Genomic DNA, 18,860 nt, shown 5'->3' on the forward strand with positions numbered 1-18,860 from the left:
TCCAAACAAGGAAAATCCATCTTGATGAATGGTGCTAGCGACTTTGGGGCAAAATCTGTGCGATAGAAATTGGGGTGAAATGAGGGTTTCTCCCTTCTTGGAGATTATGATCGTTGTATGTCACATTGGAAAATTCACCGGAGATAAAACACTCCTCGCGCCGAGAGATTAAAGCTGTTGAATGATCAATGCTTGACTGGCTTTGAAATCAATCTTAAATTCAGATTTGACACTTGCACCTCCATAGCTCAATGAGAAGCTAATCGAGTCATACGCTAAAAAAAAAGATCATGAGCCCTGGTCCATACCAATGTTAGACCTCATTCGAACCTTAACTCGTATACACAATAACAATTGCTATTACTCAATAACTAGAATACAATCAATATCTTAACATACTTTGCTATGCACAAGGGCACAATATATAAACTGTTGTAAGCTAAAGATCAAACTAACTTCCTAACAAATATTACACATGGACCAATAAAATCATATCACAAATGATGACATGGCATGTGATGTGGCAAAAGCATAGTAGCATCCTAACAGAGTTGCCATCGACCCCCACCCAAAATTAGGAATCCGTTGCAAAGGAAGATTAGGGTTTTTTCGTGCTTTCAGCAAGAGAGAAGGGTCTCAGTTTAGTTGATCCAATTCCTAAATTTTAGCTACTCGATTAAGAAATTTAATTCCTTACGTGCAAGTAAACATAAAAAATTTATGAGTTGAACTTATTCTCTTTCTTTTCATTCTTGTTAGTCATAAGTAAAGGAGCTTTAAGTTTGAATCTCTGCTAGAATATCACTTTAATTAAAAAGAAAAACATTGTGGGTTTGTGGGCTTGCCCTTCTTCGATGTCCGTGATCCAATGGTCCACACAGTGGGCTTTGTCCCAACCGAAGTTCACTCATCGCCTAAGGTTATTTTCGTAAAAGAACAATCGTACATTAAGAAGGCTGATAGCTCCTCACTCCTCATCACCTCAAAAACAAAACCCTACTGCCTTCCTCTACGAACTCCATCAGCCAGCCGCCCAGTCTGAGCTCGCAGGTAAAATTCCAATTCTCCACCAATCTCCAAAATTTTCGAACAATTTAACACCTACCCAGTATCCAAAAACACCATGATTCATTGATTGTAAATTTTGTTTCTTTTTCCATGCTTGCAGATCTACAGCTTTTGATTTCGTTTTCAGCTCGCCCTTGCGGAAATGGTGCGCGTCAGCGTTCTGAACGACGCTCTGAAGAGTATGTACAACGCCGAGAAGAGGGGAAAGAGACAGGTCATGATCCGGCCGTCGTCCAAGGTCATCATCAAGTTCCTCCTGGTTATGCAGAAGCACGGTTCGTATTTTTGAAATCTTGGGTTTGATTTGGAATTTTGTGTTTTGTTGGGTTCGATATGTGATTTTTTATTGTTGGGTTTTTGGGATTTGTGTAGGATATATTGGGGAGTTTGAGTATGTTGATGACCATAGAGCTGGAAAGATTGTGGTTGAGCTCAATGGGAGGCTGAACAAGTGTGGGGTTATTAGTCCCCGATTCGATGTTGGTGTGAAGGAGATTGAAGGCTGGACTGCTAGGCTTCTGCCTTCCAGACAGGTTTCATTTTCTCACTCAATCACTGTATTGGGTTTTGGTCTGTCATATTATATGGATTTGCCCGATTGCGCATTTTCATTCGAGTTTTCATGCTGTAAAATGGTTATTGAGCATACCCATTTTTTGTAGTTTTTTTTTATTACGAATGCAATGTGTATATTTGCAGTTTGGATATATTGTGCTGACCACCTCTGCTGGAATCATGGACCACGAAGAAGCTAGGAGAAAGAATGTTGGTGGGAAGGTCCTCGGGTTCTTTTATTGAAGAGAGTATGAAGCGCAACTTTAGGAAGTTTTTGTGAGATTTTGGTTTCGTTTCCTTTGTTTTTGCCGAAAGAAGAGAACCCTTTTTCTCACCAATGCTGGTTTGAAAATTTTATTGTACTAGGATATTTAGTTTTATTTTCTGTTTTGATTGACTCTCATGTTATTGCAACCTTGAATGTTAAAGTTACGTGAAGCTTGCGGTTTATCTTTTGCGTTAGTGTATTGGACAAATGGTGTTCTACAGAGCTAGATCTTTTCTTTATCGGGTTATTTACAGTGGGTAGAGTCTTGACCATTATTTATGGAAGAGAGATTGTTTTGAGACTAGGAGACCTTAGTCAGAGGAATGACTATGCCATTGAAGTCATGGATAAATGTTAATGGAAGTCAATATGATCCTGGAGGTTTGTTTTTTGTGAAATCTCTAAGGCTTCTAGTATCAAAGCCTCAAGCCGAGGGCTTCTAGTATCGAAGCCTCAAGCCGAGGGCTTCAAAGCTCGATTTTGACTTGTTATGTTCATCTTTTCTCCAGGATCTGATTCTTTTTTGTGTCCCTGCATCTTTTATGCAATGTTGTAGCTGTTACAAAATGTTTGGAGCTCCAGATATATGGTATTTAGCATTTCAATTATGAGTTGATGTTAGCGTCTACTTTAGCGTTGTGATTCATTCATACTGCAGTAGAGTGGGACTAGTTAAGGTTTCTTGTAAGGTTTAGCTCGTTTAATGCGGCAGGACCAAGAGCATCCCCACTGAGGGACTATATGGGGCTGAAAAAGTGCTAGATAAAGTTCATTTTAGAGTTTCGAGGAATCTTTGAGGTTTTATAAAAGAATCTATCCTAATGAGAGGTTATATCTTTCGGACTTTGTATGATGCTATATATATATGTATATTTATGTACTAATTAGATTAAGCGATGATTTTTTTTTTTTTTTTTTTTTTTTGGGGGTGTTAGCTTTTCTTAAGTAGATTTTTGGATATGCTATTTTAAATATATATATATATATATATATATTTTTTTATGAACCCTTCAACCTAAAAAGTTCAAATTGTGACAAAGTTAGATTTCATTACTTATGAATCGTTCATTAGATTAAATTCTCTTCCCTTGTCTCAATCTCGTGCGTTGAAAGAAACAAACTCTCATTTCGTCATTTGAAATAATTTGATTTTCACCTATAACATAATAATTTACCTAGTAACAATTGGTAAATTAGTATCATACAATTTTGAAAAAAAAAAATATTTGCAAATTTGACCCATCAATGCTCATGAACGTTAAATCAATTTAAAATTTTAAATCTTATGGAATTTAAAACAATCATTAATTAGCCTAATAGCAAGAAAAATAAGTAAGAAAAAAGAATTAAAAAATAACAAAAGGAGAGAGCATAAGTGTATTCGCAAGTAGAGGGAGAGTAATAGAATTTTGCTCATATGGGTTGCTACTTTTTTTTGTGGGATCTATTGTTTTTTGGGGCTAGATGTAGCCCTATTTTATGCTACCTAGGAAAGGAAGTTGCTAGCCTCAATGATAGATCTAACCCTATTTTCCAGCTCTTTGGGAATGAAATTTCTCGTTGAGGCTGGAAATATGATAGCCTCATGAAGGATAAAGCCCCCATTGGAATGCTCTAATGATCACTTGTATAGAAATGGTCGTGGAACTGCACCCAAAGTTAGTGTCATGGACGCGGTGCAGCTCCCATTGAAAGCACATGGTGGTTAACCCTGTGCCGGTAGCGTAGTGATTTCATTTCATCCATTCTAAGCATTTATAATGGATTTGAATCCCAACCGATGTTTGATGAGGTAAATTGTGGCACGGACTGGTTTTGTAACCCGACAAGACCCACGGGTTACGACTCCATAGTCTTCAGCATTCTTCGCTTTTCTTCATCGCAAGCCTCGCCCTTCTCCTCTGGTATCTACTCTCTCCTCTCTTTCTATGGTTCTGATCAGCAATATTTTCGACTGGGCAATTTTTGTTGAAGGTGGCTAGTGGTGGTTGCAGTGGAATTTGGATTTTACTTTTTGTTTTTTTATTTTTATTTTTATTTTTAAATTTTAAGGTGGTGTGCTTTATGGCTTCTAGGTTTTTGGCTATTCCTTTTCTGAATGAAACTCAATCCACAGAATTGTTGGGTGGAATTTTATTTTTGTTCTTTCCAACTTTACAAGAGAAAATTGTAGAAATTGTCCCTCGGCTTTGACCTAATTGGAGTAGTGGTCCCTCAACTAAAAATTCATGAATAATGGTTCCCTTAAACGTACATCTATGATCATTTTTGTTTATTCCGTCAGAATTCTATTAGAATTCCGTCAAAATGAATCATGTTGGAATGGCAAGTGCTCAATTAGGCTAAAGTTGATGGACCATTTCTTCAATTGGTTAAAGTTGGGGGACCATTTCTCATTTGGTTTTCCATTTTTGCCCCTTGATCACATGCATGGCACGTGACTCATTTTGATGAAGGTCCTAACAGAATTAATGAAAATGATCATAGTTGCACGTTATGATGAGTTAAGAGACCTGGTCATAAATTTTTAGTTGAAAGACTATTATTCCAATTGGGTTAAAGTTGATGGACCTTTCTACAATTTTCTCATTTTACAAAAGCAAAATTTTTTAGCCAATCCAAGATAACAAGAATCCCCTCCACTTCAATTATAACCTGTCCCATCCTAAATATTAAGTTCAATCTCATCCGAACCACCAAACGTGTACTCCATATGGTGTAGTGATTTCATTTCATCCATCATGAAATCATGTGCTTTTCGCTTTTGAGCTGATGAGGTCCGAGTTAAAATGCATTCATTCAATTATATTTGCCCAACTATGATGATGCCCCTAGGCAATATGTAATCACACTCCACTTAGGCTGCAAAGGTGAAAGAAATTGCAAATTTCCACATTGCAGAAACCCTCAAAGCAGTACAAAAATATATGCGTACAAGTACGTTGTGGACGAATATATGCACATGCTCGGGTGACCTAACACGTGCAAGTTGTGAATCATTGCACGTATCCGGAATTTCGGTCGACATTGCCTTCTCTCTTTGGCACAAGGGAGAAGGCGATGATGACCGAAAGCTCTTAACCTGCCCAAACTCCTACCAACAAAACGAACTCCATAATGAGCTTGTGGGATCTTTCGTTTTCATATTATTTGAAACCTCACCTCCCACGTTTTCATTTTCATCTTCTGAAGCCCTTTAAATTATTAGTCCATCCATCGCAATCTGTAAGTACAAGTTGAAACCCCTTTTGCATGAACTTAAACTATTTGTCTCTGGCGTTTTAGGTTTACGGTTGAGACTGAAGCCCCTTTCACCCGTACACTCACTTTTTCTGACATACACGTCATGCAATAAATCAAGAAAAATACTCAGACTCCTTCCATGTTAATTAGTTTTCCTCTTTCCTAGCAATCACTTGTTTGTCAGCGTAGAGGAAAGTTTTCTCAACTGTAAGAAACCAAGCAGTGCTACGCTTATTATATTGTACCGAAATTATCATATGATTAGAATCATATAAATTGAAAGTTATCATACATATGTGGTGTTTGATGTTAAACATTTTTCTGTTTGCCATTTCACAGATTGATTGCAAAGAAGGAGAATAAAAAGATAGATATCCAACCACCATGAAAATTATAGATTGCAAAAGAGCCACTAATAAGGAAGCTAAGCTGTAATATCCCTTAACAATGTTTCTTCATTTCAAGTTTAAAACAACATGGAAGAAAAAATACTAAAACCTTGAACATGTGCTCTGCCAAAGAGTCCTTAGTTGCCCAAACATGTCCCAACTTTTAACAGCCACGATTCACAAACTCCTCCTTGTTGTCGTCCTCCTCCTCACCATCACCACCGTTGATCTTCCCGCCACACGTCCTCGTTGCCATGGCGGGGTTGAGCAGCAGTGGACACCTAGATGGAGGCCATGGATGGCTTTAAGAGGGAATGAGTGAGAGGGAGGTTTTGTGAGCTTTAAGGGGAGGTTTGGTTTTGTGGTAAGAGTATCTTCCAAGCATATGCTTAAGCATTAACTTGGTGATGGCCCATTCCTTTTCCACCTTTAGGTATTTTTATGGGAGCATGGATGTAACTAAAGGTGTAGGACTTCTTGCAATTTGCACTTGTCCCATTTTTCTATTCCATTTTGCTTTGTCACTTTGCTTTCGACTAACTATATTGTTTTCCCTCCCAAGACACGTGTGCAACCAAATGTGATTGCTAATAACAAACTTTGGAACAACCATGCGAAGGGATGAGATCATCTCTGGATCTCTGCCTTTGGAGTAGGCAGATCTGATTTTTGGGTCCGTTTGCTCCTGAGGCAGAGATTTGGAGATGATCTCTCATTCCCCATTATAAAAGACTCAAAGGGTGTTGTAAGTGTAAAGGTGGTTTTTACTTGAAAAGATTATTAGCAATTCAGTTGTACGTTTCCTCGTGTCTATAATCACGTCATAATGTAAAGTTGACTTTTATTTAAAGAGACCCTTAGTCGTTTCTGGTTGTGTATCTTTTGTGTTACTATATGACACAAGCGGATGTACAACCGAATACAGGGAAAATTCTCTTTGCTTGGATGACATTGAAGTGAAATAAATGAGGGGAAATCATAGATTGAAAAACTCTAATCATATAAAAGTGCTCATTCACATTGTGTTTATGATTGATAGTGTATGTATATAGGTGAGTGTAAGCAACACTGCTAACAAGCAAAAATGTAACTGTTGAGGTCTTAAGCTCGATTTCTCCTACTACAAAAAGAGAAAATTATCCCACTATATATGTCGGAAAAAGTAGCTTAGATTAGAGTCGTGTTAACATCCCACACGAGATTTGTAAGGAGTCATCAATTGATAATTAAATAAGGATTAAGGAATTAGAATCGAACCCATTACTGTCGAAAGTGAACCCCCACACACCAACCCCCCCCCCCCCAAAAAAAAAAAAAAACTAGAGCTCATAGCATCATACTTTTACCAAAGCGTTTGCTGCTTGATTACCTTCACGAAAAATATGAGCCTAAGAGTCATAATTAATAGTGACACTTATTTAGATTAAATTAAACCAGTCATGGATTTGATTAATTTTGGTTATGTTTGTCCCTTGTATAGTTGTATATGGCCAGGCAGATATATAGTAGGTATGGCTTAACATGTTGATGTTTCACAAAGCATGTGAGGCGTATCATTTTGTATTACAAAAAGGGTATTAGGACCAACCAAGTCAATTAGAGTTTGAGTACCATTTTTTTATATACCAATATGCATATATCATCTGTTTTTATATATACAAACAAAATGACACCATTTTCTCTCTGTATACCAATCATATTTCATTTGAGAGGCACCATGATTTTGTAAAACATACATTTGGATATCCATTAAACATAGCAAATGGGTCGTGTTAGTCGTGTTTGTGTCATACCTATTATCTTAACATATTATGTTATGTCAAACCCATTATCTTAATGAGTTCTTAATAAGTGATCAGATAACAACGGGACTTGTTAATAGGTTGACTTGAAACCTGTTATATTCTTGTCGTTTAGTGTTGGGTTAATGGGTCATCCAAGAAATTGTCAGGCCTAATATCCATATAAATTACCACTAACTCACTCCTTTCTCTGTCTTGCTTCTGAAATGAGTTCTTCAAAAAGCTAAGTCCTTTATTTTTATTAAGTTTGATGCAGATTTGTAGAGGGAGATTCAAACTTGAATGTAAAGACCAAGCACTTTGACTGACTGGCCTAACCTGTATCAGCCTAAAACCCCAATTTTTACCTTCAAATTTTTGTCATTGTACCCTGAAGATTGCTGACAAAAGCTAGTGCTGCTCTCGCCTTAATGAAAATATTAATCTTGAAGATGTGAAAAAGCATGAATCTTGAAGATTTTCAAAGGCCCACAATATTCATAGGAGAAATTTATGTGCAGGCTGCCGAGGCTAGCTAGATTCTCGTTGTTTATGAACCTCTATCTGCTCAAGTGTCCAAACCAACATGCAATGAGTGGAAGGTATGGACAAAGGGAGCATCAACTTGAACTAGAAAATTGAGAAAATTAAAAGGGGAAAACCCAGCTAGAAACAAAACTGATTCCTTTGACCCAATCTTTTTGTTTTGGTTAGCATCTAACTGGTGTGTTTATTATAATAGGCAAATTGCACCAACCGTTATGACTGACTTTTCTCATGTGGGTGGGTTGGAAAATCATTGGAAGGCGTTCAAATGAGGGTAGAATCATACGTTGACTGTAGATACACATGAGTCTCACAATTTTACGTTCAATTCAGACTATGCGGGGCATATTGTCATCTTTATGAGACTCACATGCATCTATAGTTAAAAGCACACCAATCACACACAATAGGAAGAAAGAGTGCAAGACTATATGAGAAGAAAGAAACTATCCTTTCTTTGCGACCATGGATGCACTCAAGTTCCGTGGTATGCTAGGGTTGTTCTTGACCATGTGATTTATGTGAGCTTTGTTATGTGGCTCATGCGCAATTACGATCGAAATCACTAATGCACGTATGTGCGACTAACCTGGTAATTCTTTAATTGTCATTTTATTATCGTCCCCCATTCTATGAAGTTGAACACATATCACACGTAGTTGTTCAATGCCTTACCAATTAAGCAAAGAGTGCAAGACTAGATGAGAGAAGACGAGTGGGCAAAGAAACATCTTCTTTATGGCATTCATCAATCAAAACAAGAAAAACAGATAAGCGAAAGTTCAACTGGCCCTGCTGTATTTAACTCCATGGATTTGGCCAAGACAATGCCTTTGGCTTTTAGCCCGTCAAAGTCGCCCACCATGGAGACATTTTCACAAACTCACCACCAGTTGTCACATTGTGGGGCCACTATTAGTTATCACGTGATTCGGTATACCAAATGCTATAATATAAGTGATTGATTTTTCTTTTCAAATATCCATAACACTTGGTATAACGAGCAATCTTTCTAACACATTGAAAATTCTATTCACCCACATAACCCCCCAATTATTATTCAATATTTGATTAACTCCACCACACCAGTCTTTAGTTTGGTTATATTGCAAATAAAGACACTGGAAGTATGTGCCGTGTTTACGCGGTTTTGCGACCATGGAAGCAGCATCGTTTGACGTTTTCCTTGCTTTTTATACACAACCAGTTGCTATATGAATAGATGAAATTAACAGGATATTTCTCTTAATTAAAAAAGTTTGGTACTTTTTTAACGTAATGTTTGATACTTTGGTTTAGTGGGATAAACTCACACATAATGCTACAAATTTTCCTTAATGAAGTGATCAAAATCAAATATTGACGATATATTGATCAAATATTAACAAAAAAATTGATCAAGCATTAATGACCTATGATCAACTATTGACGATGTATTGATCAAATATTGAAAAGTGATTATTTCAATGTTTAGAATTTGTGAATTGATAATTTTGAGAAATTTCTAAGAATACTCTTAGTTTAGCATTTAGGTTGAACTTGCAACCGGACAAAAACCTAATCCAATTCAATTGTAAAGGATTGGTTCGGGTTAGGGTTAGGTTGAAAGTTGAGAATGAATCTCATATTGATAAAAGAATGGACATTGTATGAGCTTATGAGATAGTTAGGTTACTCCTTGTATTGCCAATTTTATGGTGAAACCTTAACTTTCTTTATGGTATAAGAGCATGTTGTCTCGCATGTGAGAGCAATTGCCACACATGCTTCATGTTACCCTATTTGTATTGTCCACGTGTTTGGCTCGAAAATTTGCCACATGTTGGGGGAAGGGGAATGTTGAGAATAAACCCATATTGATGAGAGATGAGACCTTAGATAGACTTATACATAAGGTGAAATATTCTCCGTATTGTCAATTGATTTTATGATTGAATCTCAACCTTTTCCCTTAGCGTTGCAACCCCCATTAGTTGCACGCTTAGACGTCCATTGTAGAAAGCAAGAGAGACAAGGACCGACGGATAGGGGAAATTGAGAGGGTGAGGAGAGAGGGGCGGCGATGCTAGGTGATAATCGCTGGAGAGATGGACTTTGAAGTTTTATAGAATTTAGGCTACGTTTGTTAAGAATGCACTACAAAAATTAGTTAAGAGGGATATCAAAATTTGACTAGATGCAATTTATGTTAAGGTGTCATTTTGAAAGTCCCTTGTTTAGTGTATTTTTAATGCATTTGTGGTGTTTTAGTAGTGTCTTTGTTGTGTTTGAGTACTCATTGGTGGTGTCCATATAGAATCATTTGTATTCAAGACGTACACCACGTATCATAACACAAATGGAGAAAATGATATATTTTTTCTTGGTTACTCAAATATGAGGAGTACCTACTCAAAAGAGTTTTATGTAGAAGCTCCTATTCATCATTTGAATAATAAATATTATTCTTATTTTATAACATATGGAGTACCTGCTTGAATACTAAATACTTGAAAAAATTTCTCCAATAGTTCAACATTTACTATAAGACTCGTTTGTATACAACACATATTTAAGTAGTCATTAGTGGTGTCCATATAAGACTCATTTGTATACAACACATACTCCACATGTCATAACATAAGTGGAGAAAATGATATATTTTTTAGTAATGTTATTCTTATCACAATTTTATACCATATTTATTTACTATCTTAAGATGGCAGATGAGTTGGATAAGCTACATCATTTAATTTTAATCTTTTTATTAATTAAAACACTTAAATAATCTTAGGTGGAAAGAGACTCCTTATATACCATAATCATCATTTAATTAACAATCTTTTTATTAATTATTGATTAACATTTTGAAATTAAATGCTAATTAATTTAGAAGATGTAGCTGTTCACATCAGATATCACTATACAATTGTAGTACAAAAATATATTAAGAAAAGCATTATTGTATCTTTTTTCGTTTTTCCTGCTTATTTTTTAACATGTAACGTACCACTTGAATATCGGATATTAAAAAAATTTCTCAAAAATTTCAATATTTACTGGACCACATCTCACCACCACCCCACTAACCCCACTCCACGTGGCACCCAAAACCAGGTTTACAAGCTGTCAAATCCTCATTGGCTCCTACTTTTCCCCATAAACAAACAAATCTGTTTTCCCTGTACATAAATGATTGAGAGCTGCTAGCGTGCGCATGGTGTGCAGAGGGTGTAAGGGAAAATAAAGGGTGAAAGGGAAGAAGGAGACAGTGCGCATTATTATTAGCCAACCCACCATAGTAGGAGCAGGAGATTTGCTAGGTCTGTGTGAACCGCTCAAGGTCTCCCCCCTCTAATTCTGGCACCCAAACCCAAAAAAATCCCCATCTCTCTCTCTCTCTCTCTCTCTCTCTCTCTCTCTCGCTCTCTCTAAATCTCTTTTTGTTGATCTGGTATTTTGCTGCTGTTAATTTCTCTTTCTTTATGGATTTGTGATTTTTCTGGAGGAATGCTTTCTGGGTTTTTGATTTGGTTTCTCTTTGATTATGTATGCAGAGAGAGATAGTGTTTGGATTTGATTGTATTGGAGTTCTCATTGATTAGATAAAAAAAAACCCAAAAAAACAGAATGGCTGCTCCACCGGCGAGGGCTAGAGCCGATTACGATTACCTCATAAAGCTTCTGTTGATCGGCGACAGCGGTGAGTATTTTTTTCCCGAATTTTTAGATCGATTTTATGTTTAATGTGTCGATTTTGTAGCAAATGGTATGATGTGTTGGAAAGTTGTAGCATTTTTGCATTCAGATCATAAGAGTGTGGCTTTAGGCTTTAAGATTTGATGAGCTTAGGGTTTCAATCAGAAGTATATTGGAAAAAGGGGTTTTCCTTTCTGGGTAGTTTAGATCTGGTTTGATTCAGATTGAAATTATTTCTTCCTGATTTATGAGCTTCTGGTGTCAAATAATGTGAGCATTTGATTATAGTATAGTGTAGTCGAATTTATGAACGGTTGTTTGAGCTTCTGATTCAGTTTTTTGATCAAATGAAGTCGTGCATTCGTGTTTATGATTTTTCATTTTTTTTTCTTTTAAAGTTTGTGTTGAATGCAATGTCTTGCTAGTTTAGTCACGTGTATTTGCTCTTATACGTGAGTAGTAACTTATAATAGGTTGCTAACCAAAATGCGGTTTTTATGAACCACTTTATCTATTATATTATGGAGCTTTTGCTGCAATATGTTTAGATTAGCAAATACCTAACTAAGTAGTATATTGGAGACTCTAGTTCTTACTTGACACGGTCGGTAGCATGTTGACTGCTTCAATTGGTATAGGAATTTTGATATTAGAAATAATGTACTTGGCAGATAGCCAATGCTAAATTGGATACATGTCTTAATAATTTCTATTCATCTTTGCAGGTGTTGGTAAGAGTTGCCTTCTTTTGCGTTTCTCAGATGGTTCCTTCACCACTAGTTTCATAACAACCATTGGGTGTGTGTTCCCTAGCCTTAGAGTTTATTGCATCTGATAAGTTTTTCTGTTTAGAAGCTTCCTAAACCTCATGGGCTTATTTATCCTTGTGAAGCATTGATTTCAAGATAAGGACCATTGAGCTTGATGGAAAACGAATTAAGCTCCAAATTTGGGACACAGCTGGTCAGGAGCGGTTCCGTACAATCACAACTGGTAAAAATTTATTATCATAGGTACTTGCATGTTGATTTTACAAAATACTGATGGTGGTATATTCATTGCCCATGTTGCTCTTGATGGAAGATGGATTTGCATGAGATTTTCGACACCTTTTATTTTCCACTTTCAGAGTTTTTTTAGAGACAAGGTTTTAAATTCTACATCCTGAGTTCCTTACTAAAAAATTGGCCAGAAAAGTCGTAGTCTTTTGTTACAAGTGGCTTTTGAAGAAAATAGCGATTGGATCCAAATAATGTGCCTTTTAGAAGAAAAGGGAAGAGTGAGGGTCCCATTAAAAGGTGGATTATAAGCAGGCTGTTGCCAGAATGGCTCTTGGGGAACATGGGAACCCAGCAGTAAAGGAGGAAATGCAATGCTTATGGTCATATATTCTAGACTAGAAAAAGGGTATAGGTTGACTTTTAGTACCAAGCAGGCATGCTGGACAAGGTGGTCCCAAAATAAAGCATGAAACAGGCACATTCAGATGCAGAGCATCTTTTACTAGTATGTACATTGGATGACACTTAAAAAAAGAAACTGGGAAAGATGTCATCTCTTGTATCTGATGAATTCCTCAATTGGTGCTGGCTGAGCCCAGTATTTCCATGGGGTTTGCAAGCCCATAATGCAAGTTCCCACAAAGTATTTAGTTACTGGAACTGTGATCAGTTAACTAGCTGCTGCTCGAGTCTGTTACTTGCGGCAGGGTGAGGAGGTACATTGAAGTGGCCTGCGACTACCCTATGCTTTTTTAACCAAGAGCTAGAAGCCTATAAATAATGGATGAAACTTTTTATGAAAAACTTTACAATAGGGCCTGCGAGGCACATTGAAGTGACTTCATATCTTTGAATGCCCTGCTGGTGTGTTGTGTGTGCTCTATTACTTTTTAGATAATAAATTTTCTTCTCTATTAACTATTCCTTCTGTCCCAGCTTACTATCGTGGAGCCATGGGCATTTTGCTGGTCTATGATGTAACCGATGAATCATCTTTCAATAGTAAACTTCTCTCCCTTACTCCAATTTCTTACCTGTCAACATCTGCCTCTCTTCTACTCTTGGTTTACTTGAATCTGCTTTGTTTGAAAGTTTCTCACTTGGCTTGTTGCTGCTTTCAGACATAAGGAATTGGATTCGCAACATTGAACAGCATGCATCAGATAATGTTAACAAAATACTTGTAGGGAACAAGGCTGACATGGACGAAAGCAAACGGGTGAGCTTGTGCTTGAAATTTATCATGATAAGATGCCTTTTTTCAGATTGCTTCGAGTTATCATTGGGCAAGCTTGTTTATCTTGCATGTTGATGATGCTTGTTGGCACCATAGCAAGAGTTTTCTTCCTGGTCTTAGTAAATGGGGCAATTCTTATCGGGGTCCTAGTTTTGCTTGGAATTTTTTTAGTTACAGAAACATATGTTTGCACCCTTCCTGATCTTATCTTCACTCTCCTTTTAGGCTGTGCCTACCTCCAAGGGCCAAGCACTTGCTGACGAATATGGGATCAAGTTCTTTGAAACTGTAAGTAACGCCTAAGAATTGCGGAAACTAGTTGAATAATAAGCGTTGCTGTTTACTGAAAGATATTGCATAATGCAGAGTGCAAAGACGAATCTTAATGTGGAGCAAGTTTTCTTTTCAATAGCAAGAGACATAAAGCAACGGCTTGCAGATACCGACACTAGGGCTGAGGTATTTCATTTGCTTTCCGATTTTGTATTAAAAGGATATAATCTCCATTTCGTTTTTCCATTTTTTTTTTTTTTTCCCAAGCTCGCTTGTTTAAGGATTTAAATGACTTTGGTTTTATTCCGGCGTTGTAGCCTACCACAATCAAGATCAACCAACCTGACCAGGGAGCCGGGGGCGGTCAAGCTGCACAAAGATCAGCTTGCTGCGGTTCTTAAGTTGGTAACATTGTGATCAACGGGGGGGCATATTGAAGACGTACAAATGTTCGAAAAGACGAAAAAGCTAATTGTATGACGATACAATATGATGGTGCTTGTGATCTCTTTCCTTTTTTCTTCTTTTCGTATCATTCTTTCGAAACTTAGTGTGTGGAAGGTAGTTTCTTATTGTTTCAGATTTTCATCGTTTTACATGTTCGTGGTAAAGAATTGACGTGTAACCTGTGGCAGGCACATTTTTGTTTACTGCCCCATCTCCTTCCCAGTGTGTTAAAAGATAGATTGGATGCTTATTATCTGAGACTTTCATGTGTCTAAACTTGAAGCCTTTGCCACATGTTTTTATAGTCAGCAAAAACCCTCATCATAATTTGATATCTTAAGTCAGGATGTAGCGTTTATTGCCACCGGAAAACTTTGCGGACGGTATTGCCACCGGAAAACTTTGTTCCAATTTCACGAGAAGGAAACTGAAACCATGTTCACAACTAGCCAAAATGACTGCCCCAACCAGTGCCATAGCAAACAGAGCAGCACCGTAAACCTTAGTTCCGACATCACCACCGCCACCTGCTGACAGTCGAGGGTGAGGATAAGGGGAAGGGAAACAGAAAATAGCCATTTGTTTTCTAAAATTTTCAAGGGCTAATGTCGGAACCAGAGAAACCTAAATGTATGATGGGTTAAACGAGATTGACTCGTAAACTCTGCCATGGAAGAAAAAGCTCGAGCTACAAAACTGCACAAGCAACCCAATGAGAGCCATAAAGTGACAGTTGAACTGTACCCAATTCACAAAAAAGCATAAATTCCTCCATCCAATTGCCATACAAAATACTTAAAAAAGTGATTATTTCGCGCGTAAAAAGAAAAACTTTCTCCAATCTTCTATACAAACACGCCTACAAGTTCAGTTCCTCCTTTCCATAAATACGCTGAAGTTCACGAGTTGCCGCTTGAAAGGATTCTGATGAACAAACGTTTAAATAAGCGAAAGGAAGAGACAAGCTATGCTGGATACAAATTTAAAATTGATGAATGTTTAAAGTCACAGAAAGAAGAGAACAATAATTGGAATTCATTACCTCTCCAACTGTTAAAAGCCTTCTGATTGATCGGAGCACCAAACACAGTTTGAAGTGTATCAAACAACAAGCTCTCAGGCGTGCTCTTTAATTCTTGCACTATCTGATAGATGGTCTTGCCATTCTCAAAGAATATGTGATTGTTTGGATGCTTTGTTTTGCAACCAGCATGGCACTCAAACTCGTAAGCATTAAGCACCTTCCATAAACCAAATATCCACGTTGTGTCATGATAAAACGTAAACAAGAAGAGAAACATTCGGATGATTTACCTCAAGAGTAGTTTATTGAGAGGAAGACTTACCTTAGTATAATTACATGATTGACAACCACATAGATAGCCGACACCTTTGATAATCCCGCGAAGCTCCTTGTTACATAAAGGGATATAACAAGTCATTAGAAAGAAATCCTAGATTCCTAACTGAACAAAAATGGCCAAGAAGCTCAGAAGCTTACCTCACGTGCCAAGGAAACATATTTTACAGGAACCCCATCAAGCATGCCCGTAGAAATCAAGCTCCTAACATTCGACGGGAAGCTGTTTGGAGCTTGTTTCCTTGACGTTTTGACCTCGGGTTTATTCTTCGAAACTGACTCAGGTCTTGTTTTGGCTACAAAGGCAGTATTATCAACTGCACTGGCATTTGATGTGTCCAATTCCTTCTCGCACGCAGTTTCTGATGTTTGAACTGAAGAAGGATGGTATAATTGATTATAGTTACCAACAGGCCTGCCCATGGCTATATCTTGATCACCAGGAAACCCCCCAAAAGATATCATACTTGCATTCCCTTTATTATAACGGTCAGCCATTGCTACCACACTTTCATCCCCCTTGCCATAGTTGGAACATATTGGTCTGCCATGGTCATCCCTCTGGTTGTAGGCATGACCCATTAGTAAGACACTACCGTGCTCCTTATCATAGGCCTGCCCGACTGATAAAAAACCAGTTTCATTTACCCTATCAAATGCCTGATTTGTGGACAGGTTACTATTATTTTCCCTATTGGAACCATGTTCCCTTGAAGCATGCATGCCATTGTCACCGTCCCTTACCTGATTGACTTTGACTTTTCTAATTCCAGCATAGCTAAGAGTTTCAGGATCTTCTGTAGCATGAGATACTGACAAACTAACAGATCCGTCTTCTCCAAACTGGTCACCGATACCCTTCCTTAGATTCCAATTATCTGATCCGACAGGAGACACGTTCCTTTCAGCAAAGCTGACAGAGCTTGCTGTATCAGATCCAAATAACCGGTCAATGAATTGATGCGGAACTGACGGGAAGCCTGAAGCATTCTCCCAAGAAGGGACATTTTCATTTGACATTCCAGAGCTCAATTTGCTGTTTGGAATATGTACTGCTTGCTTCTTGTTTGGAAACAGCTCTGCTTCATTAGCATCTACAAACCATTGCTGAGATCGCTTTGGCTCAATTCTTGAAGGGTTGCCAAAAGTTCCATCTCCCTCATTTACATATCCGCCACTCTTTGGCATCCAAAAACCCTTGTTCTGGAAAGACTGCCAGTACCAAATACTCAATAAATGAAATCCATCGCATGCTTAAACATGCACAAATGTCTAATGATTAAGACAGTAACACTAAAAGGAAACTTTTAAAGCATTTTACTTGAATCAAACAGCGAAAAATTTCATCAACTAATCATATGCTTAATCCTTTCAACTTTGGACCATCTAAACATTTCAGAATTTTGACAATCCTAAAAGAACGACACAACACCTGGAAATCTATCTACAAACATGATATACTGATATACCAAATAAATGAGAACTTCAAGAGCAGCCGAAACAAAATATAACACACACTCTAGTCGAAATCACCCTTCTCGCTAGCCTTGTATTATTGCAGCGTCGAGGTACTAACAATAACCACACAATGCCAAAGTTTAAGAATAGAATTTCTTAATATTTTTAACTTTGAATCGTACCCCAACGAAAGAATGTTGCAGTCATAAACACCACAAGGATAATTAATTTGAAAAATAAATCACAATAAGCAAACCACACCAACAAACAAAAACCACAATTAAGCAACCACCAGCACCAAGTCCAACCAGATGAACACATTGGAGTTAGTAGGGGGAAAAAGTTACAACTTACCATTTTCCTCCTCCTACTTCACAGTAAAAATTTCCCCCTTACTCTTCCATTTCTGCAGTGTCAACACGCACGGACTGTGATGAACTCCATCTGCATATACGCACACATACACAGAGATGTTCAAAAATTAAAAATTCGGAAGCGTATGAACTTTCTGTCAATTCAAACCCTAAAAGTCAACAAAATCCCCAAAAAAATCCCCAAATTTCTTCCTACAACTGCATGAGATAACAAAAGCTATGAACCTAGAAATGAAGAAGGATATGATATTACAAGCAGCCGTACCTTTAGCCGCAGCAGGCCCATGGTCGGTCGACGACCGATCAATTTGCCGGCGAAGAAACTCCGGCGACGAAATTAAAAAATTGAAAAGTTGAGAGAACGGAAGAGAGGGGAAGTTAGGGTAGCTGAGGAGCACTCGATCTTTTCTCCGGGAAAGGAAAATAAAAATTCGGTGAGGCCGCATGCGAGGAAACTCGCGGTTACTTTGATCATCACCGTCCATGTGTGCGATTAATAACGAATCACAGCCGTTTATTACAAGGCCGGTCTTTAATCGAGTGTAGTTTCGTCTTTTGGCTTTCGCTTCCCTAGCAAATTAGGCTTCGTTTTTTTCATTTTATTTTTTATTTAGATTTTTTTGTATTTTTATTTTAAAAATTAAAGGAAAAAAACAATCCATTACACGCGTAATTTAATTCTGTTAGTAGATTTTTAAATTAAATTTTTATTTTAAAATTTTAATTAAAAGGGATTTTTGGAATTAGCCTTCTATATATAGATATGATAAAACGTGTAATAATTTCTTGATTGTTAAGAAATATTTCTGAATTACAATGCCTCTCCCATTAGGATTGAACTTTTCTGAAAATCCTAGACCATTTTTTATTAGGAGTTATCCCACATATATAAATAGGGTAAAACACTCATTCATCAAAACCACCAAAGCTCTAAGAAAGCAAAATTAGAAGCCTTCATTCGCTTTTCACCAAGCAAACAAGACCCCAAGCAACATGTCTTGCATCAGTTTCACGACACTTGAATCATCTGCTCGAATGGAACACGAAGAACTAGAGTCTATGTTTGTGGAAGCTGATCAAATAATGGTGGATCATAAACCAATCATCCAAGAACAACTAGAGTCTAAGTTTGTGGAAGCTGATCAAGTAATGGTGGATCATAAACCAATCAGCCAAGAACAA

General features: G+C 37.4%; 3 protein-coding genes across 5 annotated transcripts; 2 read left to right on the plus strand and 1 right to left on the minus strand.

Moving 5' to 3' along the window:
- The first annotated feature begins 939 nt into the window (after positions 1–939).
- On the plus strand, positions 940–2,073 carry LOC137742138 (small ribosomal subunit protein uS8z/uS8w). The gene is made up of 4 exons (XM_068481901.2): positions 940–1,050; positions 1,169–1,343; positions 1,441–1,601; positions 1,768–2,073. Exons 2-4 carry the CDS (start codon positions 1,211–1,213, stop codon positions 1,864–1,866), a joined length of 393 nt encoding a protein of 130 aa, XP_068338002.1. The 5' UTR covers positions 940–1,050; positions 1,169–1,210; the 3' UTR covers positions 1,867–2,073.
- An 8,905-nt stretch (positions 2,074–10,978) lies between these two features.
- Positions 10,979–14,762, plus strand: LOC137741602 (ras-related protein RABE1c). 3 transcript variants are annotated; one of them, XM_068481299.2, is made up of 9 exons: positions 10,979–11,152; positions 11,387–11,532; positions 12,254–12,326; positions 12,421–12,521; positions 13,466–13,531; positions 13,651–13,748; positions 13,992–14,054; positions 14,133–14,225; positions 14,357–14,762. In XM_068481299.2, the coding sequence occupies exons 2-9, from the start codon at positions 11,460–11,462 to the stop codon at positions 14,438–14,440; spliced, it is 651 nt and encodes a 216-aa protein (XP_068337400.1). In that variant the 5' UTR covers positions 10,979–11,152; positions 11,387–11,459; the 3' UTR covers positions 14,441–14,762. The 3 variants fall into 3 exon arrangements, with proteins under 3 accessions (XP_068337400.1, XP_068337399.1, XP_068337398.1); XM_068481298.2 differs by having other exon boundaries at positions 11,022–11,172; XM_068481297.2 differs by having other exon boundaries at positions 11,028–11,283.
- A 451-nt stretch (positions 14,763–15,213) lies between these two features.
- Positions 15,214–18,114, minus strand: LOC137741601 (uncharacterized). The gene is made up of 6 exons (XM_068481296.2): positions 17,944–18,114; positions 17,659–17,748; positions 15,988–17,058; positions 15,833–15,898; positions 15,529–15,727; positions 15,214–15,410 (listed from the first exon to the last, which is right to left on the minus strand). Exons 2-6 carry the CDS (start codon positions 17,659–17,661, stop codon positions 15,346–15,348), a joined length of 1,404 nt encoding a protein of 467 aa, XP_068337397.1. The 5' UTR covers positions 17,662–17,748; positions 17,944–18,114; the 3' UTR covers positions 15,214–15,345.
- Between the last annotated feature and the right edge of the window lie 746 nt (positions 18,115–18,860).

This window comes from Pyrus communis, chromosome 11 (genome assembly GCF_041283825.1).
Source record: "Pyrus communis isolate YQ-2024b chromosome 11, ASM4128382v1, whole genome shotgun sequence".
In the NCBI taxonomy this organism is placed as follows: Eukaryota; Viridiplantae; Streptophyta; class Magnoliopsida; order Rosales; family Rosaceae; genus Pyrus; species Pyrus communis.